General features: G+C 32.3%; 1 protein-coding gene across 6 annotated transcripts in view; it reads right to left on the reverse strand.

The window, feature by feature from the left end:
• Positions 1–26,981, reverse strand: part of LOC139485190 (E3 ubiquitin-protein ligase HERC2-like) — a 111,667-nt gene that overhangs the window by 57,579 nt on the left and 27,107 nt on the right. For 4 of the 6 annotated variants that reach the window (XM_071269436.1, XM_071269435.1, XM_071269438.1 and 1 more), the window contains 14 exons: positions 12,537–12,740; positions 11,372–11,591; positions 10,801–11,061; positions 10,130–10,415; positions 9,535–9,696; positions 8,873–9,076; positions 8,380–8,531; positions 7,617–7,876; positions 6,992–7,163; positions 4,148–4,421; positions 3,575–3,775; positions 2,960–3,188; positions 904–1,046; positions 396–550 (listed from right to left, as the gene is read on the reverse strand). In XM_071269436.1, the coding sequence (XP_071125537.1) occupies positions 396–550; positions 904–1,046; positions 2,960–3,188; positions 3,575–3,775; positions 4,148–4,421; positions 6,992–7,163; positions 7,617–7,876; positions 8,380–8,531; positions 8,873–9,076; positions 9,535–9,696; positions 10,130–10,415; positions 10,801–11,061; positions 11,372–11,591; positions 12,537–12,740 (2,923 nt within the window). Of the gene's footprint in view, positions 1–395; positions 551–903; positions 1,047–2,959; positions 3,189–3,574; positions 3,776–4,147; positions 4,422–6,991; positions 7,164–7,616; positions 7,877–8,379; positions 8,532–8,872; positions 9,077–9,434; positions 9,514–9,534; positions 9,697–10,129; positions 10,416–10,800; positions 11,062–11,371; positions 11,592–12,536; positions 12,741–26,446; positions 26,568–26,981 lie in introns of those variants that run through there. The other 2 variants (XM_071269439.1, XM_071269440.1) reach the window with 2 other exon arrangements.

Here is a 26,981-nt window from a genome sequence, read left to right on the forward strand (position 1 = left end):
CTGAAAAAAAAATAGTTTGCTTATATCGTACACTCAAATAGATATGCTGTAAAATTATCACAAATCATGCTTTGCAAAGCATCCTATCAGAGACTACTTACTTTTGGCCTACTCTAAATTTTGGTTCTTTTTAGCTATCAGTGAGATCATAAAAATTGCAAAAAGAATTCAAACCAACTTATTTTAGACAATAGCAACCTGAAATATTTCAAGCCAGTCCACTGTAAAGCAGTAGGGCAAAAAAGTCAGAAAAGAGAAATGTTTTTATACGAAAGCTTCATAGCTACTATACCCCTGTTACTTTATTTACAAAAAATTCTCTATCCCACAAGTTTCTCCCTATTAAAAAGGAGAAAAAAGATTTATCATTAACAAGTATATTGGTATAACCAAACCTTAACAGCTGTTGTATGAGTTGTAACAATGGAATAGTAGATCCTCCTTCATCACTGTCTCTCTCAGGGTTTGGCTCTAACAGATCTGCTTTAGTGGTCTCAGCTTTCTTATCACTCTCCTTATCTTTATCTTTAACACAATCTTTTTCTCTGTCCTGAAAGGTTATAAGAAGAAAACATGTTTAACATCTTCTCTAAAACAGAATGACTATAGGCCATAGCACTTAACCAGAGAGGTAGGCAATATAATACAAACAGATCAGAGACAAATAGTTAATCACTGTAGAGGCTCTTAGTCATTGTTATGTAAGATTGTAACCCCTTGATTAATTGCATATGTAGGGCCTTGATATTATTGCAAAATTTGGGCTCCATTGTACAAATAGCTCTCAAATCTTTAGAAGGCTAGCTGATTGATATTAATTTTCAAGATTCTTCTAGATTTAAAGTCCCTTTTGAACCAAAATTCAACTTTGAAAATTAAAAAAGTTGATGTCATTCTTAATACCTTTTTATCTTCCAGTCCTTGAGCTTCTTTCCTAATGGCTGCATACAAAGCTGATTCTAATCCCCCATCTGACATCAAACTACCAACTAATAAATCTGTCATAAATCTCTGTCCTGGACTCATAGCTGTACAATCACGATGTACTGAAAATACACAAATTGCACTATTACAGTACAGATCATACACACATCTTATCCTTTTTATGTAGCTGTATTAATAATGTAGTAAAAAGTTCCCAAAAGTCATCTTATAACCATAGTTTTGTCATGTAGTCATGTTTTTTTCCCTTAGTCATAGATGTCAGTCTGACAACAGTTATTTCCAAATCACTCTTATGCTTTTTCATTAGTCTAGAATTATAGAAGTCATGACAATCATCATTAAAAGATTGATTACAGGAACAAACTAATTCAAGCAGTCTTGGGTATCTCATAGCAGCTAGTTTTTATTGGTGGTGGGAGCCCAACTGCCTGAAGAGAACCACATACCTTCCTTCCATCATAAAAGGAAGTATAATGATTAGAAAACAACAACTTTTGTGCTAGTACTTGGTTTGATTTTAATTAGTCTTTAATATCTGTAGCTGGCTGAAACTTTTATGGTGACTTGAGGAACACCGGTATCACTCAGATTACAATTCTACCTTGACAGGTAAGTTTGTATTTAGCTTATAAAATACTTATATAGCCTTGAGAATTGAAAGGTCAGTTTATCCCATTCATACAATAGAAGTTTACCTATAAGGGTCAGAATGGGGTTAACAGAATAGAGAACACATGTAATAGCAACAAAAAATAGAGAATAGAGAAAATGAACAACAACATAAGGAATAGAGAATAATTTAATGCAGTTCAAAAGTATAAAGAATAACTGTGCAAAATAAAAAGGTAACTTAGGTAACTGTAATGCAATACTGATATAATAATGATCAATGTACAGAATTGATAAATAATCTTGTAACAGAAAGACTAAATAGTAAAATCATTTTCATGAGAATTTTACAGAATGAAAGATATTTTTAAGGCTATTAAAAGAAAAATGCCCTAAAAATTTAAAGAATACAGATATTAAAAAAACCCATGCAGGTCCTCATATCATTTACATTGTCAAAATATAAGACATATCTAGTCAAACTGGTTTTAAACTAGACATCTAGTCAAACTGGTTTGGTATAACTGACTGTTTCTTGCCCTAGATGTCTATTTCACTGTGACCTTATGTGTTTGTGCTAAGAGTACATTGTATTGTCATATTTATTGATTTTCTGTTGGGACATGACCTACATTGTTAACATGCAAAACAGTGGCTTGAGTATTCAACTGATATTAGTCTATAATGAATTAATATTTGGAATGTTATATCCTGGTTGATGTTTTTTGGGGGACCAAGATGTTTTCTTCATTCTTGTTCACATTATGATTATTTTAACCTTCAATGCACATTTAAAGATAGAAAAAATTTCAACTCTCATTTAAAATATTTTGCAACTAAATAATAATCTGTCAGATTTGGTGTAAACAAAAAACAAGACAGTGTAATATATAACCTGCAAGCATAGCCTATTTCTATAAAGTCAAGCAGATAGTTTTTTTTATATCTGAAAAAAAAACTACCATGTAAAGAAATATGCAATTAAAAGGCAGAAATAACCCCAAAAATTCAACATTAACAGATTTTTAGCAATTTATTAAATCAAGATGCACAAAGTTTTAAGTATTGGTCAGAATATAAGGTTCTTTTGTACTTTAACAATATCACAATAACAATAAAGTGACCTTAATTTTGGACAAGGTAAATGGCATGAAGCCAAATTTATCAACTTCTATCATATGAATGGGATAAACTGACCTTTCAATTCTCAAGGCTATATAAGTATTTTATAGGCTAAATACAAACTTACCTGTCAAGGTAGAATTGTAATCTGAGTGATACCGGTGTTCCTCAAGTCACCATAAGGTATTTCATGCTTTCCATGTCAACAACTATGCATATGAAATGACCTTACATTATCTTTTAAAGAAAGAAATTTGTGTTGCTATAAAAAAAAAAATTTCACCTCCTGCTGACAGTAGTGATGACAAAGCCCTTGCTCTTTCTTCTGCTGTTGGTAAAAGGATGGACCATCCACTCTGCAGTGCATTCTGGGCAGCTGACTGGACTGTACTGATGACGCCTTGGTTGCTTGCAAGAGAGACAACTCTCTGTTTAAGACTGGTTACTAAAGGACTACCTATTCCTAATCCAAGAGAATCTAAGAACTCTGTTTGTGATATGGCAGCATGGAGCTGAAAGTGGTGAACAAAATAAATTATTGAATCTGCAATGCATTTTTTCATTTTCATATTAGAGATATCCGTAATTTAAACACGAGTTATAATTTTCCTACATATCTAACCAATTAGACATTTATAATGCATTTGTACTAGACCAACATGCTGAGCTGGTTTTCTAATTAGCTAGTTCACAAGGTAACAGTTTGCACGAAGACATGTCACCTTATCCAGACACATTATTCTGACTCAAAGCTAACTTAACTATAAGCTTATGCAATATAATTTTCCATTCTCAATCATGATGTGGAAGGCAGCCAGCTCTACTACCATCCCTTTCCTTTTGATTCTCTTGTAGCTTTGTTAGTTACTATCATACCTATGGACAGGTGTAAACTTACCTGTAAATTGAGTAGATTTAGACCAGCTACAGCTATACATTCTTTATCTTGAGGTGGTGGCCAGTCAGATCGACCATCCATTCCTTCACAAACATCAGTCAATAATTCATCCAGCTGTTCAAATGCTGACTTACAGATGTCAACAACAAATGGTATCCTACCACTGATCATACATTGTCCACCAGAGGACCAAGCAAATGTCTGTCAAAAAATGAATAAATAAATTAAATATCAAATTTATATACAGTGGATATATTTATTTCATTGGAAATCAATTTTCATGGATTGAGGAAAACTTGTATTTTCACAGATTTTTAGATTTCTTTGATTTGCGCTAAACCTCTCACTTTTACGACAGTCTCAGCAATTTTCATTATATTCGCAACGATGCATGAACAAAACAGACATATTAAATAAAATAGTCAAAATATGGGTACAGCAGTCATCACTGTGTTACAATCTTAAAACAAACAATTTTACAAAAAAACACAAAAGCATCTACCAAAACTACATAAAACAAATTAAATAAATTAAAAATCTGCAATTAATTGAAAATAACAAAATGCACCATACCTGATTTGGACCACAAGAAGCTCCAATGATATTTTTCCCATCCAGTCCAGACAGAACAGTAGGTACAGACCTACAATTTGATGATGTATCTCCTAACTGTCCGTGTTCATTCCTACCCCAGCCATAAAGTTCACCATCCTCTGTGATAGCCACACAATGCATAGATCCTATAGCAATGTTAATCACTTTCTTTCCTGTTAGAGATTCTATTTGTTTTGGATGTCTAACATGTTCCTCTGATCCATGTCCTAATCTAAAGTTGTCTCCCTTTCCCCTAAAATGTAAAAATGTTGTGTAGGCTTCCATATTGCACACAAACACATGATCATTACAACCAAGAAAATCTTGTAACAGATAAATAATGTTTCTAAGTTACACATGGGCACCCCAAAAAAAAATTTTGTTAGAATTTCATGAAAGTTAAAAAACTTCACATATGTATAAATGAGATCATCATTTTACAGTGATATTAGACAAGTATAGTATAAAATTGAGAATGGAAATAGGGAATGAGTCAAAGAGACAACCCAACCATAGAGCAGACAACAGCCAAATTCAACCAATGGGTCTTCAATGTCTAACCATCAACTGCAAAACATTCTACACTTCTTTAAATTGTACAGAGTTTTTGTTTTTATCAATAACATCTTGGACATGTGCTTCAAGCTATGAGTATCATTTTTTTTTTATATCAATCTATTTGGGTTTTTTTTTGCAGGAAAACTTCTAAGGACAGTATATGTTGTGAATTCAATGAGAACCAGGTGCTCCGCAGGGCGCAGCTTTATACGACCGCAGAGGTCGAACCCTGAACAGTTGGGGCAAGTATGGACAAAACATTCAGCGTGATACAGCTCTGAATTTGGATTGTGATCAAATTTTTGACATTACATGGTTTTTTTTACACAAAACAAATGTCAAGATTTTACAAATCAATTAAAGATTTCTTCTTCAAACTTTTTAAATCTAAAATTAAATAGTTGACACAGCATAGGTTTCTGACACAGAATGAATGTGGTCTAATGAACTTAAAATATTTTTTTTGCCTTTGAGCAATTCACTATGCTGTTGAATATTAATCCTCTCAAAAAAATGTTTGAAGAAATTTTCTTTTTATTTATGAAATCTGAAATGAGAAAAATTTAAACCCTCCCCTTTTTTTTCACATCCCCGTTTCCCTTTTTCCAAAACTGATATCAATTCAAATTTCTAATGGAGTTTGCAACAATAACTACTCTTTTAAATACATCATAAAATATTAAAATGTAAAATAAAGTGCTTGTTATCACTGAATGGTAAAGATTGGTTGGTAGTAAAAGTGAATATACATTGTTTATTGTATAAAACAATAAAAAAAAAACTTCATCAGCAACATTTTATATTGGCAAATTTCCAATGAAGTTATTTACATAAAGTTATTGGCAAATAAAAATAGAAAATGACATCATAGTCATGTCTGGCAAATGTCCAACATACATTATCTAAAAACATTTTAGATAAGATAAGGAAAAAAAGCTTCATCAGCAACATTTTATATTGGCAAATTTCCAATGAAGTTATTTACATAAAGTTATTGGCAAATAAAAAAAGAAAATGACATCATAGTTATGTCTGGCAAATTTCTAACATATATTATCAACTTCTATTCTATACAAAGAAAGATAACTCCAATTGAAAATTAATTGCTATTGCACAATATTGTGCAATTAGATATTTCTTGCTATTGTGCAATACTGTGCAATTGAAAATTTCTTGCTATTGCACAATACTTGATATGGAATCCTGATTTGGACCAACTTGAAAACTGGGCCCATAATCAAAAATCAAAGTACATATTTAGATAAAGCATATCAAATAAGCCCAAGAATTTAATTTTTGTTAAAATCAAACTTAGTTTAATTTTGGACCCTTTGGACCTTAATGTAGACCATTTGAAAACTGGACCAAAAATTAAGAATCTACATACACAGTTAGATTTGGCATATCAAAGAACCCATTTATTTAATTTTTGATGAACAAAGTTTAATTTTGGACCCCCATTTGGACCAACTTGAAAACTAGGCCAATAATTAAAAATCTAAGTACATTTCTAAATTCAGCATATCAAACCCCCAGGATTCAATTTTTGTTAAAATCAAACTAAGTTTAATTTTGGACCCTTTGGACCTTAATGTAGACCAATTTGAAAACAGGACCAAAAATTAAGAATCTGCATACACAGTTAGATTCGGCATACCAAAGAACCCCAATTATTCAATTTTTGATGAAATCAAACAAAGTTTAATTTGGACCCTTTGGGCCCTTTATTCCTAAACTGTTGGGACCAAAACTCCCAAAATCAATACCAACCTTCCTTTTATGGTCATAAACCTTGTGTTTAAATTTCATAGATTTCTATTTACTTAAACTAAAGTTATTGTGCGAAAACCAAGAATAATGCTTATTTGGGCCCTTTTTTTGCCCCTAATTCCTAAACTGTTGGAACCAAAACTCCCAAAATCAATCCCAACCTTTCTTTTGTGGTCATAAACCTTGTGTCAAAATTTCATAGATTTCTATTAACTTAAACTAAAGTTATAGTGCGAAAACCAAGAAAATGCTTATTTGGGCCCTTTTTGGCCCCTTATTCCTAAAATGTTGGGACCAAAACTCCCAAAATCAATCCCAACCTTCCTTTTGTGGTCATAAACCTTATGTTAAAATTTCATAGATTTCTATTCACTTTTACTAAAGTTAGAGTGCGAAAACTAAAAGTATTCGGACGACGACGACGACGACGACGCCAACGTGATAGCAATATACGACGAAAATTTTTTCAAATTTTGCGGTCGTATAAAAACTTACCATGAAAATATAGCTCCAGATTTTGTTTGAGCCAAACTAAACTGAGCTCCACAGTAGACCTTATTGATTTCTTGTCCAATTAATTTCTCTACAATTTTTGGCGATTTAGACCCGTCACTACCACCACGGCCCAGTTTACCATAGTCTCCATCTCCCCAAGTGTATACAGCACCTGTAATTTATAATAAACTAGAAGGTTCAAGAGTCTCAATTTACCAATACTTAGTATTTACCTAATTTTAGTAACTATATTGTAAAACTGTTTTTCTCTAAAAGTCCACAATGTCATAGAATAATTCTTAAACTAGACACCCTCATTTTGATTCACTCAAATTTTAATTCAAATTTGCTGAGGGAATTTTTTTTTAATACATATATGTATTTTTCATAAATCAAAATACATAAAATATCAAATTGAATAATCTTTCTTATCAGCTATTTTAAATCGTTTCATAAATATTTATCCCATTATCTTTACCTTTTCTATCAAAATTCTGATGAAATCTCTACTGAATGTATGAGTAAAAATGCAATAATCTAGAACTCTTCAAAAGCTAAAGACAAGCATATCTTTTTTTTATTAAAACGAGTAAACTTCCACATTCATCTATATTTTACCACTGACCTGTGTCAGACACTGCTATCGAATGAGCATCTCCACTGCCACAAGCAATGTCTACAATTCTATGTCCTTTCAAAGCTTTGACAATGGTTGGTTCACTAACATCATCACTGGCTCCATGACCCAATCTTCCATAGTTGCCACGCCCCCATGTATACAATTCTCCACTCCCTGTAATGGCAGCACTGTAGGTACTTCCACAGGAAATATATGAAACTTGTTTCCCTGATAGTGCAGTGATCAGAGTTGGTTCCTCTCTGGTTCTGGAAATTTAGAATATTAAGAAAATTTGTAAAGTTCCAGTTCAAAAAATTATATTATAGAGCAAAATTAATATTGCAACTAACTTACCAGTCTGGCTGTTTTCTTCAGTCCCTTTTGATTTATGCTCTCTTTCACTAAATCTTACAGCATTCAAACACTTTGGTCACAACCATTCCCTATTGTTTTCAAGAAATATGTTTTGTTTTCTTGAATATCCTATTTTTTGCCTTTTGAAAGTACATTGTTATTTGTTATTGTTTTAATTTCATTTGTATGAGTACTACCAATGATATATTGAAATATATTTTGCATCTTAACCTTCACATCAATGTTTATATCCAAAAAATTCCATAAATAACTTAAGATTTAATAAAATAACCAAGCTTATCATGATCAAAATATTGCAGTTAATAGCTTAATAAACCTTTTTCTATCTACTGCATTGAAAGTGAAAACATTTATATAATATCATTGATATCAACACTTGTTTTGGTAATCATACATTGAATCTCCATGTCCAAGTCTTCCTCCATCACCATTCCCCCAGGAGAACACCTCTCCGTCACTAGTTAAGGCTAAGTAATGTCTACCATCAGGGTGGGTGGCTATCTTTACAACTTGTCTGTCTCCAAACCCCGTTACTAACTGTAGAGACTGAAATATAATAGGTTTACAGATAACAAATAATCAAAAAAGATGTTCTTTGTCAATGAGGAAAAATTGTTGAGGAAATATATTTGTCTATCAGACACTGATGACCTTACGTAAACCATAAACATAGTTTGACCTTTGTCATTTTTTCTCTAACTGGTTTGAATTTAAAAGATATCAGCCAAAAAATGAATATTTCCTTACGTTCTATTTTTTCAACATTCAAGTAATATTTGGTGCATTTTACCCGTTAGTTTCAAAGGAGAATACTTTCTAAAAGTTTACAACAAAGTATCATTGCATCAAGTAGCCAATGGTATGACTAGAAGAATATATATACATACTGCTGTATCTGCTGAATAATACATCATGAAAACTTTTCCATTCTTAGCCAGAACCAGCATGCATCTTTCTGCACAGGCAACTTCTGATACACCCCCTACATCATTGAAAAATTCTAATATATGTGGCCCCTGACCACTGCTACCTCCTAACCATGACAACCATCCCCAGCCAATGACTTCCTGGCTCAAACTGCTTCTTGTGGACTGAAAAAAGAATATTTCAAAAACATTGCTGTAAAATCTAAAACACCATCAATGTAAACATTTCAAAATCTAGCAAACAGAAAGTCTGTGAACAGCTTTGTTGGAAATATTGAAATCATATAGCATGTGCTTCTAGTTTGAATTTTTCTTTAATTAAATCCATATTTTATGGTTAATAGCTGGAAAATTTTCTTTTGTAACCAAAAAGATTTATCTTTAATAATAGAAAATAAGTTATTTGGTCCAAGCCCTACAATTATTTTGAGAATGTTTGGTAATTTTGTATATCAAAACCATATTTAATAGTTTTCAAATTTCTTATAAAATTACTTAAAAAAACTGATAAGATAAAACTTACCTTCTGTGAATGACTTGGTGGTAAATAAGGTTGACAAAGTCTATCTAAGTGTGACATAATGACCACAGCACACTGCCGTAAGTCTTTAATACAAACTTACCTTCTGTGAATGACTTGGTGGTAAATAAGGTTGGCAAAGTCTATCTAAGTGTGACATAATGACAACAGCACACTGCCGTAAGTCTACAGGGACGTTGTAATCTTCTGGATATGTGAGGTAACGCAAGAAACATTCTGTGGGACTGATTCCATATACTTCATTCTGAGAAAAATAATTATAGAAATTCATTGAAATATCTGGATACTTTCTATTTATAAACTAAACTCAATATACTTTTATGACAACTTTAACATTGTTTTTAAGATGAACTATACATAGCAGGCAGTCTGCACAGTTAGCCACTACTCCGATGCCCCAGACCAGTAAAATTTCATTCAGACTAGTAAGTTTTTGTAAAACTTTGTTTGGCCCAATAAGAATAATGTCAGAATGTTGGTCTTAAGACTAGTAGGTGAAATAGTTTTTGGTGCAGACTGAACAGGGCAAAATTTAAGATTTTCATGATAAATTCAATATGTGAAATAAAGATCTACGAAATTATATGGATTTTTCAGATTATTTATTTTTCAGTAGAACTCAGTTTGACCAAATATGTAGAGCAATTTCAATCACGTTCAATCTTAATTTGACATACCTCACACCACTTGTGTACTTCTGTTGCTCTTGTTTTAGCACTATGGATCTTCTCATAGCGTTTGAGTATTGGTATAAGTGGAGCACAGTTCAGACTACAACTAACACGGTTATCAAACTCATGATGACTATTGTTCCACAAGTTCAGGAGTAGCAGAACTGAGCCCAAGACAGAACTTAGAGATCCTCGTTGTATAGAAAGTTCTAACAGTAAAGATAATGCTATTTGTTGGTCTTGAACTGGAATTTTACTAGATCCTTTGGAACTAGCACTTCCATTTAGGTCTCTGTAAAATAAAGAATATCTATGAATTGATCATCCTAATTCTTACAATTATGATTAACTAATAATGTAAGGGTCAATCTATAACCCAATACTGTCATGTATAAATATCATTATCAAACAAAACACATTATTATGAAATATAAAGTGTACGGTCAAATATATAATGACAAAATTTCACATTATTGCTGGAATGCCAACATTATTTCAAATTTGGGCTTTTTTCTCAGGACTAAAAGCAAATGCAACCATAAGAATCATAGTGGAAAGAACAAACATAGTTTTTGCTTTGATGTATCATATACTTCTCAATCAACAGAAAATGTGTTGACAAAATCTTAAGTTGTCCATATAATGATTTTATCAATATAAGAAAGTTTCTAGCCTACCCTCCAACAACTGAGTGTAAGAATTTAGTAGCTCTCTCCACCACTTCTATCCAGACTCCAGATACAGATCCTTCTTCAAACAGTGTGGCCTCTGGGAGGGATTGTAAAGCTTCCAATGATTCCTGCAGCAGCTCACTACACAAATCAGAATCTTCTCCAGATCTCCAAGCTCGACGGAGAAAGGCAAAGGCAAAGCTAAGGGCAGCTCTAGAACCAACTCTAGCCAAGCCAATAGTAGCCTTCTCCACTGGTTTTGAGGAACTGCAAATAAATAATTACCAGGAAAATATTAAATGACATACACCATTTTTCTTATTCATTTTTAAAATAATATGTCCACAAACTTTCTTCTAAAATAAATGCATTGTCAGATTGTGTACCTCTCTCATTTGTTTAGAATTTTTACTGGCTTTACATAACTTTTTCTTTATACTCATTGATGTATGCACTAACTTTACTCTGGGTACTTTGTCGCAGCTAGGGTGCTCACTTCTTGTCAAAATGGCTTTGAAATATTGCTTTTTATCTGAATTCAGAGATATAATGTAGATAAAAACTTGAGTAAAATTACCTTTTTTGTTTACTGAGGTTAGTTTGATTTGCCTGACTTTTCTTTGATGGTGTTCTTCCTTCTATAGGTGTCTGACGTCCCAAGGCAACAAAGTAACGTTCCAATACAGCCAATCGCTGTTGTAGGCGAGTTACTGACAAAGACGAACATGCTGCTTCTGTGCATAACTTCAAATGTTCATGTAGTAATGAGTCTAGACATTCCTTCAATTGGCCAGAATCTACAAAAAATTTACGGTTATTTAAAATGCAAATAGAATTCCCTTATCGCGTTCACACACTCTTCTTTTTTAATTTGAATTGATTCCAATTGGCTAATTCGAATTATCCAATTCGCATTAGAAATACGCTTTTGTTAATACGAATTAAAAGTTAACGTTGTTTGGACAGTATTTAGCGAATGAATTTGACGCGCATTGCAATTCAAATTAGAATTGACGGTAGGACGTAAAATGTTTCAAATGTGAATTAAACTAATTCGAATTAGAATTACGTGTGAACTCAGCATTATTTCATAGAAAGTTTCAAAACACTCTATTTCCGATAATGTTGTAATAGTATTTATCTGTCAAGTTTATTTTTCAAAATTCCTAGATCCTGTAATGGTTTAAACAAATACACATCTTAGGAAATACATGTATGTATTACATGCAACTAAACTGAATTATATAAAAACATTTTATACAGTTAGCTCTTATATTATAATAACCTAAAAATATTGCATTATCTGATAGACTCAAATGGCCGATTAAATTTTGTAGTGTTAATTCTTCTGCACCATGTTCCATATTTTCTGGGTTTTTTTTTCAAAATCTCTGTTGAAGTCAATATAGCAGGCTATTATTTGAACTTGGAATTATTTTCAATTATGGAATTTGCATAATTTCTTGTGTTTAATTTTATTTAATAAATTCCATGTTTATTTGGTATTATAATCTTTTGAGCGGTTAACAACACTTTCCATACACTGTATTTTGGTTAGATAGTGTTGTGCCCGGCACAGTACATTCTATTGAAAATATACTATTTTCTTTGTAATAGAAAGTGTTGTGTGCAGTACAGAATAAACATGGAATTTATTAAAAAATTCAATCACAAGAAATCAAGCAAATTCCATAATTAGAAATAATTCCAAGTTCAAATAATAGCCTGTTATATGTTCTTACCTGGTTGTGGTCCCCATGTCCAGGAGTCTATTATCTGAGAGGAGGAAAACTTGGGTCTTTTGGCCTCTTCTTTTTTAATTTCTTCCTCTTCTTTATCAAGTTTTTGACATGGTGGGCAGTTACAACCATTGTTTGGTCCGCAGTGTCCATCACAACAACTACATGATAACACTTTCATGCCACAGTAATAAAGGCCTGTTGTACCTGAAAGTAGAAAATAAAAAAAAAACTAAATGATAACATTTCAAAAATGTATCTATTGTGTTTTAAACCAAAGAGCAACAGCAAAGTTTTATCAAATAATCAATAGGTCAGCTAATGGATGTCATTGCTGAGGTTTTTGTCTATTATGGAATTTGGCTATCTCTGCTCAAATTTCATGCTAACTTCATCTTGTCTAGATGCAGAGCATTTTAGTGACATGCTTTGTTTGAAAACCATATGTGTACTTGAAAATTTTACTGTATTATTCAGTTGCACAGTTGCTGTCTTATTAACAAAAACCCCATTCCTCAATTTAATCATATCCTATCTTATTTCATGTTTGTCTTAACAATCTGAAATGTCTTATGTTTCAGGTGGTTGGGGTGTGTTTCTAATGACAGTGAAAGTAGCTCTATCTCAATTTTGATAGTTTCATGTTTGAGCTATAGATGGGACTTTCTCATATGGTTGTGTCCTGTTATCTATTTCCTTTCAAGGGATATTTCTCTTAGACATCATACCTCCCCTCAAATTAGAACAGTATTAACAAATATTATTTTTAGAACAAAAATAACAATTATTATTTTTAGAAAAGTAATAAATAAAATGAGATAAACACTTAAAGTGTAATAATTAACACTAGATACTGTTCTGACTATGGTACAACACTTCATTACTAATGAGTTACATGTTTTATACTAATATAAGTCATTACTGTAATGACATAGAACATTTTTGATGTAGACTAACTAATACAAGTGTAATATTTTTGATAGTTAACAACATGTTCTCTACTGAGTATTCCAAAATTCATTCCTATATCAAATTATTACTTTTTCAAATTTTGTGCATTGAAAATGAAAATTTATCATAGTGATATAAAATTTGCAGGCCTTTGGAGATGTATGTGTGTTGCCTTCCAGATCATAATAATATGTACAGGAATTGTTAAATTCATATTTTGAAATAAGAAACCCCAAGACTTCCTCATATAAAAAATTTAAATAGCAAGTGCACAGTCTTAATGTCCTGTTGAAAAGTCTATACAAGTTTAGTTGAGATCTGTCAAGCCATTTTCAAACAATTGATACAATTGAAATTTGGTATTGGAAAAGTCAACGATCCCAAACAATGGTTAGTCCCCCCTGTTCATGGTAGGGTTTGTCTTGCTTTGTCTTTGTCCCCCTGTTCATGGTGGGGTTTGTCTTGCTTTGTCTTTGTCCCCCTGTTCATGGTGGGGTTTGTCTTGCTCTGTCTTTGTCCCCCTGTTCATGGTGGTGTTTGTCTTGCTCTGTCTTTGTCCCCCTATTCATGGTGGGGTTTATCTAGCTCTGTCTTTGTCCCCCTATTCATGGTGGGGTTTGTCCTGCTCTGTCTTTGTCCCCCTGTTCATGGTGGGGTTTGTCTTGCTCTGTCTTTGTCCCCCTATTCATGGTGGGGTTTGTCTTGCTATGTCATTGTCCCCCTGTTCATGGTGGGGTTTGTCTTGCTCTGTCTTTGCCCCCCTGTTCATGGTGGGGTTTATCTTGCTCTGTCTTTGTCCCCCTATTCATAGTGGGGTTTGTCTTGATCTGTCTTTGTCCCCCTGTTCATGGTGGGGTTTGTCTTGCTCTGTCTTTGTCCCCCTGTTCATGGTGGGGTTTGTCTTGCTCTGTCTTTGTCCCCCTATTCATGGTTGGGTTTGTCTTGCTCTGTCTTTGACCCCCTGTTCATGGTGGGGTTTGTCTTGATCTGTCTTTGTCCCCTGTTCATGGTGGGGTTTGTCTTGATCTGTCTTTGTCCCCCTGTTCATGGTGGGGTTTGTCTTGCTCTGTCTTTGTCCCCCTATTCATGGTGGGGTTTATCTTGCTCTGTCTTTGTCCCCCTGTTCATGGTGGGGTTTATCTTGCTCTGTCTTTGTCCCCCTATTCATAGTGGGTTTGTCTTGATCTGTCTTTGTCCCCCTGTTCATGGTTGGGTTTGTCTTGATCTGTCTTTGTCCCCCTGTTCATGGTGGGGTTTGTCTTGCTCTGTCTTTGTCCCCCTATTCATGGTGGGGTTTATCTTGCTCTGTCTTTGTCCCCCTATTCATAGTGGGGTTTGTCTTGCTCTGTCATTGTCCCCCTGTTCATGGTGGGGTTTATCTTGCTCTGTCTTTGTCCCCCTATTCATGGTGGGGTTTGTCTTGCTCTGTGTTTGTCCCCCTGTTCATGGTGGGGTTTGTCCTGCTCTGTCTTTAGTTTTTTAAGTTACGTTTTATATTGTTGTTTTTCATTTTTTTTGCCATGGCATTGTCGACCATTGTCAGTTTGTTTTCAGCTTGTGAGTTTGAATATATTCCCTTTGTTACCTGTTGCCTCTCTGAGAAATAGCATGATAAGATTTTGGTTTTACATAGTATTACCATAGTATAGTATTTCAAATCTTTGTCAGTTATACAATTATTAATGTATTATAAATATTGTGTGAAAGACATTTTACAACCATTAAAACATTATTAACATATTGCTAAATTCAATTTTATTGCTTTATACTGTTTTTATATTACTTTGTAATTTTAAGTTCACAACAGTTACAGGTAATGTGTGTAAACCTTTTGCTGATGCACATTTTATAACCATCAAAAAATTATTAACCTGTTGCTATAATTTAATTTAGCAACATAATTGCTTTATACATTTTTTAAATTGCTTTGCAATCATGTTCACAACCAATATAGGTAATAGCATATTCTAATGCAACAACTTTTGTAACGTTCATGTTGATTGGATAACGTCACTTTCTTACATGGCATCAATTGACAATTGATGCTATGGGGCGTACGCGCATGCGCAGACTGCATATGACAGATTTTGATTACATGTTTTAACGTTGTTTTCTGTCAGTTTCATTAGAATGGAGATAACAATATTGTATTTTAAGCTCCGACGGCATCAATTGGGGATTTGATGGTTGCAAATACCTGTTTACTGTCTCCGCTAACGCGTCCCCAGTAAACTTAATTTGCGACCATCAAATCCCCAATTGATGCCGTCGGAGCTTAAAATACAATACAGTTATCTCCTAAATAGGTAATGTGTGCAAGTGTTTATTTCCCTAACTTTTGTGTTATTTTCACATTTCTTGATCAGTTTAAGAAAAATGTTTCCCCTCAATAATGAAATAATTGTTCTTGGCAAATGATTGGTCGAAATTTAATTATGACTATAAAATTTCTTGGATTCTTCTAAATTTCCTATTGTGATGTCATGATAAAAGGTGACCATGTCTGATGACATCACATATCAAGAACACAACTTTCTGCAAATCTTTGAAAAGGAAGGATAAAAATCGTTAAAGAAACAGATTCCACAACTCACAACAGTTAAAAAAATTCTAATTATCTAAAAAAAGCTCTGCAAGACTCATACTTAAATAATAAAATCTAACTGTCTCAGTGGAGATATGTCCTAACACATTTGCTGCAGTGGTGAAGTCTATATATAATGCTAACATAAATTTTACAACCATGAAATTAATAAGTAAACTGCCACATTTTAACTACAGTTGCTTGATATCAGACTCTCATATTGCTTTGTAGTGAGATGTTTAACATCTCATCATAGTTTATATTATCATCTCATTATGAGTGTTAATGTCAAGAAAACTGTGAGCCAAAGTCTTTACAATACAGTAAACACTTCTGGTCATACAAATCTGTTGTCTGAGTGGTCTGACTTCTGGCTGACCCTATAAACTTCAGTACCATTGTAATTCAACATGATGGTTTCAACATATGGCTAAATAAATGCTGAACTGACCCATTCGTCATCATTATCAATGACTGTATTTTATTACAATAGCCATGATGCCTTCATTTTCCTAATTACAAACAACATTTACTGTACATAACTGTGTCTTTTCTAAATCCTCCTGAACTGTTACTGTCATTCTGACTTAATTCAAGAGCATGTGTATTTTCTTATTCTAGAACTATTATTACTCTCACTTTTGAAATCATGAGTGCAAGTACAGTACTGATAACCTACAGCACAAACTTGACAACAGTTCAATTGTTTTGGCACGTTTTGCATCATTTTTATGGCTCAATTAAATTTAACAAAGAAAGAACAAAGTTTATTCAAATTGACATTGCAACATCTAACCTTTAAACTGAATAGGTTCATTCTTTATCAATGGCCCTTTACTAATAACTTTTATACAAGGTTAAGGAATAAATATATATATATATACTATTATGTTAAACAATTTTTATCAAGCTATGCAACCCTATGACCATGATCCATGACAATGACAAAGACAAAGGAAAGGGTAGTTTAGCATAATATCATTGGGACGTTCTGTACCTAAAAACTTTTGTTATTGTGACCATGACCTTTCACAGAATCTGAAATCATGAGGTATTCATATCTGCCAGGTATTAAGAACCTGTTTATAGAATCTTTATATGAAAAGCATTCTATGGAAGCGTAAAACCCAGTAATTTATTTGTTTCCAACATTTCGAAAATGAACTGATTATAGAGTACACATGCACTTAGCATTGCAGCAATAAAAATTCTAACTGTGCTTCATTTACTTTTAAGGATCAATCCATCAAATGAAAACACATGCATTTCAAGAAAAAAGTATGTAATGAATCAGTGGAATAGACATAGACATACAAACTTAATAATCTGGGAGTAGGATTCAATTAACTTACAAAGTATAAATAGAAGGGTAACATATAGTTTTATGGTTTGTATAATATGCCATATGTTATTAACAATGATTAATTCATTTTGGGAGGATTCTTTTATTGTAGTTATAGACTGTAAAACCTGAATAAACAAACTTTCAAAAATATTATCAACAACAATATTGGTGGATTGATTGTTGACAGTCATATAGCAAATATCTAATGCTGGTACAGGATGAGAACATATTCATTTAATCATTTAGGGTTCTGAAGTCGAAAGAAAAGCAAAAAAAATTACATTGGAAAACAAATAATGTGTATCGGAAAAAGGTAAGACTTACATCCGTTCCACAAGTGATTCCTTATTTACTGTAAGGATTCCTTGAAAAGATAGAAGAGAAAGAATTCCTCAGATCAATAGTCATCAAAAGCTAAAGAGAAAAACACATAAAAAAGAACTGTTTTAAAACAGAGATATCCCTCGCCTTTGTAACATCTAATAACAAACTTTTACAAGTTATTTATGATTCACCAGACACATACAACAGCTTACATAAGACTTGCATCTAAGACTGTCATGGCGTTTTAGACACACAAATAAACTTTGTGCTGAAACCAGAACCTTGTATCTTGTACAAGGCATATATTAGTGTAAAAGAAGTACAAAATAAGAAGAATAAGAATGGGAATATTCATTGTTACAATAAAGGGCCCTTGATGGAAAGTATGACATATATCCACAGCACTTGTTAAAGATAATGAAATACTGCAGATATAATATGGAGCATACAAATATAAGGATGGTGGGGGTAAACATATTTTTATTAATAAACTGTTTGCACAGATATGTCTTTCCTGTGTAACTTAATCATAAACTTCACTTTAACAATTGTTAGTGCTGACAATGACCAATCAGCAGAACTAAGTCTTCATTTCTGGACTATCGTTACAGGTAAGACAAAAGCTGTGAAACAGGGATTATTTTTGTAGCCTTAAAATCAAATGTGTCAAGCAATCTTACAATTTTTCTATTCATCCTGAAATTGGCAATTTTTTTCACATCCATCAGTGCACACAACCCATTTTATAACCTCAAATCCCTTTCCCTTGACCAGACTTTGGTAATCATATAGTTTTTTTTCTTCTTAAGGACATATCAGCCAAGTTTAATCATTTCTATCTTTATAAATTTTGTTTTTTTTAGCTGCCAATGAGGTAAAAAGCATCTGCTCGTTCTAAAATACACCATTAATGCTAAAAAAATTAAGTCCTTCCTATGAAATGAAGTAATCTCTCAGTGTTTCTAGAGATAATTTGATTGAAGTACAATTTTATCATAATATGTTTTTCATACATTGAATGGAAAATTAATCATAAATCTATATTTTGTAAAAACCATTAAATTATGATTTGGGAGTTATTCCAATACTTGCTGATACTGACATCTAAGTATTCATGTACTTCGATTTTTATACATTTTTTTCTTGTTGTTTTTAAAATATATATTTGATACTAATATGACAAAAATAAGGCAGAGTTCTTGATAACTGGTGGTCCTAATAATTTGACCACCAAAATTTGCAACACAATTTCAGTATTTTGTAATAGAAAGGATAGTGAAAACCAGCATATTTCCCTCAAAGACCACCAGGGGGAAAAGATTTCAAGAACTCTGTAAGAGGATGAACACAAGACTCCAATTGACAAGATGTTTTGTTAGCTATTTGCTCATTAGTTTTTCACCAGGCTTTTGAGTGAAAGGAAACAATATGCTATACAATATGGTAACAGACATTAGATAAGCACATGGGGAAGTTTATCAACATTAAATTTCTTATCACATATCAAGAGGCTATAACTTGTAGTTAATGAGAAAAAAAGGACAATATTTTTTTTCTCACAAATGCTCCAATGTAAAGAACAACATGTATTCTAAAAACAGAAAGAAGATGCCGAAGGGTGACAGGTCTCTAAATGAGACACACTATATACCTTAAAATGAAGCTTGGAACCAACTATCGAACTCTGCATATGTAGCTGCAGAGAAAATGTAAGAACATTTCGTATACATACAATCAATGTTTCGTATACATACAATCAATGTTTCGTATACATACAATCAATGTTTTCATTTTACACGCCACTGCTCAGAAATTGTATTTATGTGATTGTATATTTTGCTTTTACCTTATGTATCTTAATTTTTGTTTATTCATGTTAAGTACTTAGGGTAATTTTTCAAATTATATAATGCGCTATATAAATATTGTATAATAATAATAATAATAATAATACATGCATCTTCACTAATGTAAATAACATAGATATAGGAAGATGTGGTGTGAGTGCCAATGAGACAACTCTCCATCCAAATAACAATTTATAAAAGTAAAACATTAAATGTCAATGTACGGCCTAGCATGTATGCAGTAAACTGGAGGACAGATCTGAAAATGTGTACAGTTGACCAATATGATGTTTGGTACCAAATGTTAAGAACCTCTGATTTAAAGATGCTGAGAAGTGACAAAATTTTCATTTACATGCATCTTATGCATACAGGAAGGAAGAAAATGTTTTGAATGTTATAGTAGATAAATAAGAACATGTTTCAAATGGTAGAGCTGACCAATATCAAGCTTGGTACCCAAAGATATGGAGAAGCTTTGATTAGTAGAATGTAAGAAAAACATAGTACAGACATATACACTGATGGACAGAGGTACTGAGGTAGTCAAGTATATTCTAACTCCGTAGCAGTTAGGGTTTTAAAACTGACAGAAATCTCGACAACCAATATACCAATTTATATTCATATAGTTGATTTTATTCATAAAATCTAGGTAGGTGAAGGTAGTAATTTACTATAACCAATCAAAGAACTAATACTTCCTACTATAACAAAAATATGTAAGCAAAATTTGTCAGTAACAATAATATGATTGCAAATTTAATCAGCAATCAAATCAATGTAACAACTGATCAGTACTTTATGCATAAAATTATCAATTTGTACTGTAATATTAAGAAGACCACAAAGGTGGAATAGATTTGTATCATTATGAAATTGAGGGACCTGAATGCAAAAACTTACACATGAAGATAATATATATGATCATACTGCAATCTAAGTAAAAATCAAGTTTAAAATCAAGTTTCTGTAAATCTATCACTATTTTACTTAAATCAAAAATTTATCTATCTGATTTAAAAAAAACCAACACTTTCTGCAAACTTGTAAACATCAATTACCAACACTTTGAGACTTTGAAGATTATGCTACTATCCTTTAGATAAAGATGAAATATCGTTGTTTACAATTAAAGAAAGTGAGAATGATGCCAATTGTTTTAATTTCTTCCTTCAAACAAATAACAGCTACACCAACATATCAAAATGTATATTTAATTCTATGGCAGAAAAAAGGGATATAAAACTTATTTTCCTATTGAATTTATGATGTTCTTGCCCAAGGGCTGATCCTCAACATGATTTTTTTTTGTGCTTTGGAACAGATAAGAAAATTGAAAGAGATCTATGATTTATGGTGTAACAACCTGAATAAACACATTAGTTTTAAATCAAAACAGTTTATGTCATTATATTACATTGTAATTATAGATGTGAATGAACTTTCAGTATTCTATTTGTTTATAAAAAAAAAGAATATATAGTATGATTGCCATTGAGAAAACTCTACACACAAGACCAAATGTCACAGAAATTAACAACTATAGGTCAATGTACAGCAATGAACAAAGCCCATACTGCATAGTCAGCTATAAAAGGCCCCTGTTTATTCCCAGAAGTTTAGATGATAAATGATTTTAACTAAAATTTGGATCATCTTAGAATGAACGTAACTCAAACAGTGCTTTGTAAATTATTTAAAGGACCCAAAAAAACTTTTTTAATGATAAGCCAGAGGCAGACCCAGTGTGCCAGGGTTGGAGAGGTGTCTGTCCCCCTTTTTAATTCATTTTTCTGATATTCATTTTCCAGGACCATTGCCACTTCCACCTCACCCCCTTATTTTCAATGAGCCCCAACTTATGAAAAATTATGATTTCCCATTGATATCAACTTATATTATTCTTGAGGTAATAGGACACAGTTACACACTATTACATAGGTCAGTTATTGAGTTATTTCAATAAGTCACTGCAGAAAAACATTTATACTATCAATAAACTTTTATCAATACTGTTGAACCAGATGTTTAGTGGTTTATAAACTTAGAATGATACTGATAATATTTGATGGATTGAGAAATGATCTAACACATAACATTTGGTAGATACATTTACTGTTTTACAATTATCTTAAGATTAATTACATTCTTTGCCTAATTTCACATGAAAAAAGGTGATGGCAACCTCAAACAACACAAATTCAATTTTAAAGATATTCTTATCTTCTGTTTGGATTCTGTACACAAATTCTGAAGGTATATCAGGCTGTGACCTGTTTCTGTTATTTTTGATAAAGATGCACCAAAAAGGGTAACATTTTTTTCTTGTATATGTATCTACCAATATGTAGGGCAAGTTTGAGTGTTGAAACAGATAAGTTGCCAGCATATAAATAATACAAAAAGCAAGCAATAATTTTAAAATAAGTTAAAGTTGCTATATAATTTGCTTCCAGTAACAGTATAAGCCCTAAGGGTGGCTGGGGTATAGATAAGGGTCAATTTGTGTCAGGTTGTATGTTCGGAATGTATAAATTCACATTTACATGGAATGTATAAATTCACATTCACATGGAATGTATAAATTCACATTCACATGGAATGTATAAATTCACATTCACATCCACAAGTACAAACATGTATATAGCAAACATCTAATATACATGTAGCCTTTGTTTTGATTTCTAGCTAGAACTTCTTTAGAGTATCTGCTGCCATACCAGAAGTTGCTAGTAAGAATATTTGCGCAAAATTCAAAGAAGTGAACTTCCTAAAACCTAAAAAGATAAAATACAAAATGCCTTTAAAGACTTTTAATACATTAATGTGATACAATAACATTGAGAATGGAAACAAAGAGTGTGTCAAAGAGACAACAACTGGACCAAAGTACAGAAGACAGCCGGCTGCAGTTATATGTTAAAGGGAAATTCCGCGATTTTTTACTTGTCATCTAATTATGTTCATCTTAACATAAAAAACACATTTGCAAAGTTTTAAATTTATATTCCTTCTAATAACGGAGAAAATCAAGTATTTGTAACTTTTTTGGTAGAAATTCTCGAGTGGGTCATGACGTATTAGCCCGATTTGTTGAATTCTGGGAAAAAATAAAATCTGTTTAACTCTTATAGCTTATCGACAATATACGTAATTAAAAGCGCACAGCTGACGAATGGTCGTAGTTATTAACCACAATATAAGAATGAACGAAAATGAATATGCATATACCATTTTGTATTGATTGAATTGAACTCCTATAAAATTATCTCTAGTAAATGTTTTCGAATACATTTCTTTTATTATTGTTGAGATTTTTTCATAAAATATTTATTGAACATTTTTACTGATATTGAACTGAAAATATTTCCGTTCTATTTACCGTTATTGTTTTCATAATCATTTTAATGCAACTATTGTGTGAGCAAAGTGTAAATATTATTTTGTAAAGGTCGCTGTATATTTCTCGGCTTGAGGTCAATTCGTTTACCTTGTAGCTATTTAGCCGCAGGTGTGAGTTCAAGCGTACACAGGTATGAATGTTGTTATTTGGAAAGGATTAGAAAGCCTGAGTATACACTAAGATTTGATACACGATGAGAATAAAGATACAATAATTTAATTGTGTAAATATTAAAAAAGAAAATAGAATTCAGATTCGTAATTCCGAAAGTGTATAAAAATGAAATGAAACATTTTTTTATTACTTTCTTAGCGGCAATTGGCGTAAAGATTCAAATATGAAGTAAAAAATAGTAGTTTTAATCTTTAATAAAAACTAAATGCAATATTACCCAATTTGATAAGGATATACCATTGCACATCTATTTGGTATCATCAGAGACATTCTCTGATATCATTGACTTTACCGGAATTTCTTAACATGTATTCAAATCTGACTGTGTTTAAATGCTCGTAAAACTATCGCAATTTTAAAGTTTTTAATTGAAAAAAAACACATTTTTTTAGTTTCTTTTTAACATTTCATTCTTACATAATTAAATTCATTGAACAATAATTTACACGAACTTTTTGTGAGAAGAATACCAATTATCTAAGCTAAGACATTATTTTTAGGGGGGGTTGTTGTACATTTTTTTTTAAAATTCTATGATAATATTTGTGAATGTTGAACATGATAGCCGTCATTAATCCAAATAAGTTATACAGTAGATGTAATTAAACTTATATTTTAGTCATCCATAACTGATATTGACGAATTTAGAATAGTTCGTCCCTACATCGTTGTTCTTGAAACAATCATTATTAGTATACATGTAAGTTTCCTTACGTATAAGCGCCATTGAGGATGAGCTCCAGAGAAAGCAGACTAGTAGCGTTTCTTTAGTTTGTTTGTTGGGAAAGGAGAGGAAATACAACCACTTGTACAGATAAACGACAGAATTACCATACAAGCATTTATAGTCAACACAACCAGAAAGAATTCCCATCATTGGACGGGAAATATGAAGGCTTCCAAGAATGAACAAGTGACATGTCTAACTCTGAACAGTTAGAAAACGAAACTATCGACATCGACCGCTTGTTCTTGATATTTGAAACTGCATGCATATATACGTATACGTTTATGATAGTGACGAGTTCTTGCGTCTGGCAAAAACTAAATTCCTTCATGGTCATATCTTGCCATACGTTTATATTGGTTTGCTAGGTGATTACTTAAAATCGTTATTTAAACATCCTGTTTGTGATATGTAGATTCATTTCAATACCGAAATTTCGTCTATATATTAAGTTTCACAAGTGTATAACACGTAGAAAGAACTATGGGCGTCATGTGGCAAATATATATATTACATGCATATCAAAGATTTCCAATACAACCATATTATTAAGAAGGAATGTTTACATGCTATACTCTCATACTAGTATTACAGGATTCTTGTGGCGTTCACCTTAGACACGCATTTTTTTTAACAATGTTTAAAAAAAACACAGAACCAATTTAATGTCATATTTCCCTATTTTTTTAATATAACTTAAAGTCTTTTATCTGACAAAAATACCCCTATTTAGCGGACAAGCAATTTATTCTTTTTTCTGGTATTGAATACCAAGAAAAAAAATAATCCCGAAATTAATTTCGAACTTTGATATTATATATTATGTATATATTTCAAATTGCGCTATAGTTCCGTAACTTTCTACCACGTCGTATAAACGAGTCGTCGACAAGTGCGTACATTTTTTTAAATCAATATTTCTGGTATGTTCCAATCTGTCCTTCACTATTTACAACGAGTATATATTACATTTTCCCAAATTCTCCCTTGGAAAAAATGTTTAAATAGATTTTAATTTCATCAAATCTTATTTTTGGGGTATTATTTATATTTTTATGAATTATATTCTTTACACCAGAAATGTTATTTATAAACAAGCGTACGAGGTTAGTAATGACACGTAAGACAGAGTTGTATATTATACACCTGATAGTTCAAAATGGAAAGTTATAAGTTATTGGCCGTGTACAGTCATCATACACTGGTCAATACCTGCAGAAGTGAAACGATGAATGAACTTGCAAGCCCGACAGGAAATCGCTTGAATACCTGGACGTGTCATCTCATACCCCTCACAATACCTTTGGAAGTAATACCTTTAGGCATGCTGGTGATCAGATGAGGGAAGATCAGAATTTATTTGAAAAAGGTTTATTACTTTAAAGAATTATGAACAAATTAGATTTTCGAAAACAATTTTCACGGAATACTTATTTATGATTTCAACTTTGACTTTTTACCTAATTCCAATATTAACAGTTTACAAACAACTGACCATGGTAATTTAAAAAAAAGAATATTTTCCGTATCAAGTTAGTTAGTCAGATAAAACAACCGTACGATTGACAAGATATCGACACGCAATTACGACTACATCGGTTACTGTAGTTTTGTTTCTTTGTGGTTTATAGACATATCGTTGTCAGTTATCGGGGAAAGAAGACAAAATGGCTGATCGCAGAGAATTGATACTCTAAATTTAAAATCGATGGTGATCGCTTATCTAACGGAATAAAACTTTAATATCTATGAATTTGAGCATTTTTATACAGGATGAACATAATATCAATTTTTGAAGTTTCCCTTTAATGTATATGCTTTGAAGATTTTAGATGAAGGCTATATGTCATTATACTTTTTTAAACTCCAGAATCCAAATTTTGTACTGTAAATCGATCATGTTGGTTATTATTGATTCATTTTATTTCATGGATACAAATTTTTGTGGGTTGAGGTAAAATTTGTTGGATTTTTTATTCCTTTGTTTTGCCAAAGGAGACTGCAAAGCCAGTGCCAAGGAGCCAAAATCAATCATTTGGGCACCTATGTCCTTAACAATCTCATGGAGCTCCCATGTAAAAATGAAGTCCTTGCTAGCAGCCTTACAAACTTGATAAAGGAGACAAAATTTGGTCCATACATTACAAGACAATAGACAAACAAATTGACAGCTAGAATGAAGAATAGTGGGAGCAAGACAGAAGAATGCATAGACAGGTTAAACTATAACCCACCCACCAATGATACTAGTTAGCAAGAATTGTAAACAAATAGATTCTATTTGTGTTAAATTCAGTGGGACACAACATTTCTGCAAATGTAAAAGATAGTTAAATTCTCAAATTAAATAAACCATACAGTAAAGACAATTTTCATCGTGATACCAAGCTAAACACATGACTATTAAAATATTTTTTTTGTAAGGTAATAATACTGGTACATTTTTATACAATCAAAATAAATGCAGTAACTGGCAATTAACCTACAAAATATTTATTTTTCATCCTATCTGCAATATTTAATTATCGCCATAAAAATGAAAGAAAACATTTTACCTGTATCACAGCTAAGTTGTTCATCCCTTAATCACAAGGTAATAAAAACTAGTGTTACCTATATTATTTACTACAAGAGAAAATGTTGTAACCTGCACATCAGCTTATCAAAGTAATCACTGCCAGGTACAATTTATAGAGCACAATATGATGAAGTGTTATCAAAGGAAGTCAAGGATAGATTTCTGAATGGGGGTGGGGGGACTGGGGGGTAGGGGATAAAGTATGGAGGGGGACTTAAAAAATGGAATGTTGTAACCTGCACATCAGTTTATCAATGTAATCACTGCCAGGTACAATTTATAGAGCACAATATGATGAAGTGTTATCAAAGGAAGTCAAGGATAGATTTCTGAATGGGGGTGGGGGACTGGGGGGTAGGGGATAAAGTATGGAGGGGCACTTAAAAAATTGAATGTTGTAACCTGCACACCAGCTTATCAATGTAATCCCTGCCAGGTAAAATTTATAGAGCACAATATGATGAAGTGTTATCAAAGGAAGTCAAGGATAGATTTCTGAAGGGGGTGGGGGA

This window comes from Mytilus edulis, chromosome 8 (genome assembly GCF_963676685.1).
Source record: "Mytilus edulis chromosome 8, xbMytEdul2.2, whole genome shotgun sequence".
Classification (NCBI taxonomy): Eukaryota; Metazoa; Mollusca; class Bivalvia; order Mytilida; family Mytilidae; genus Mytilus; species Mytilus edulis.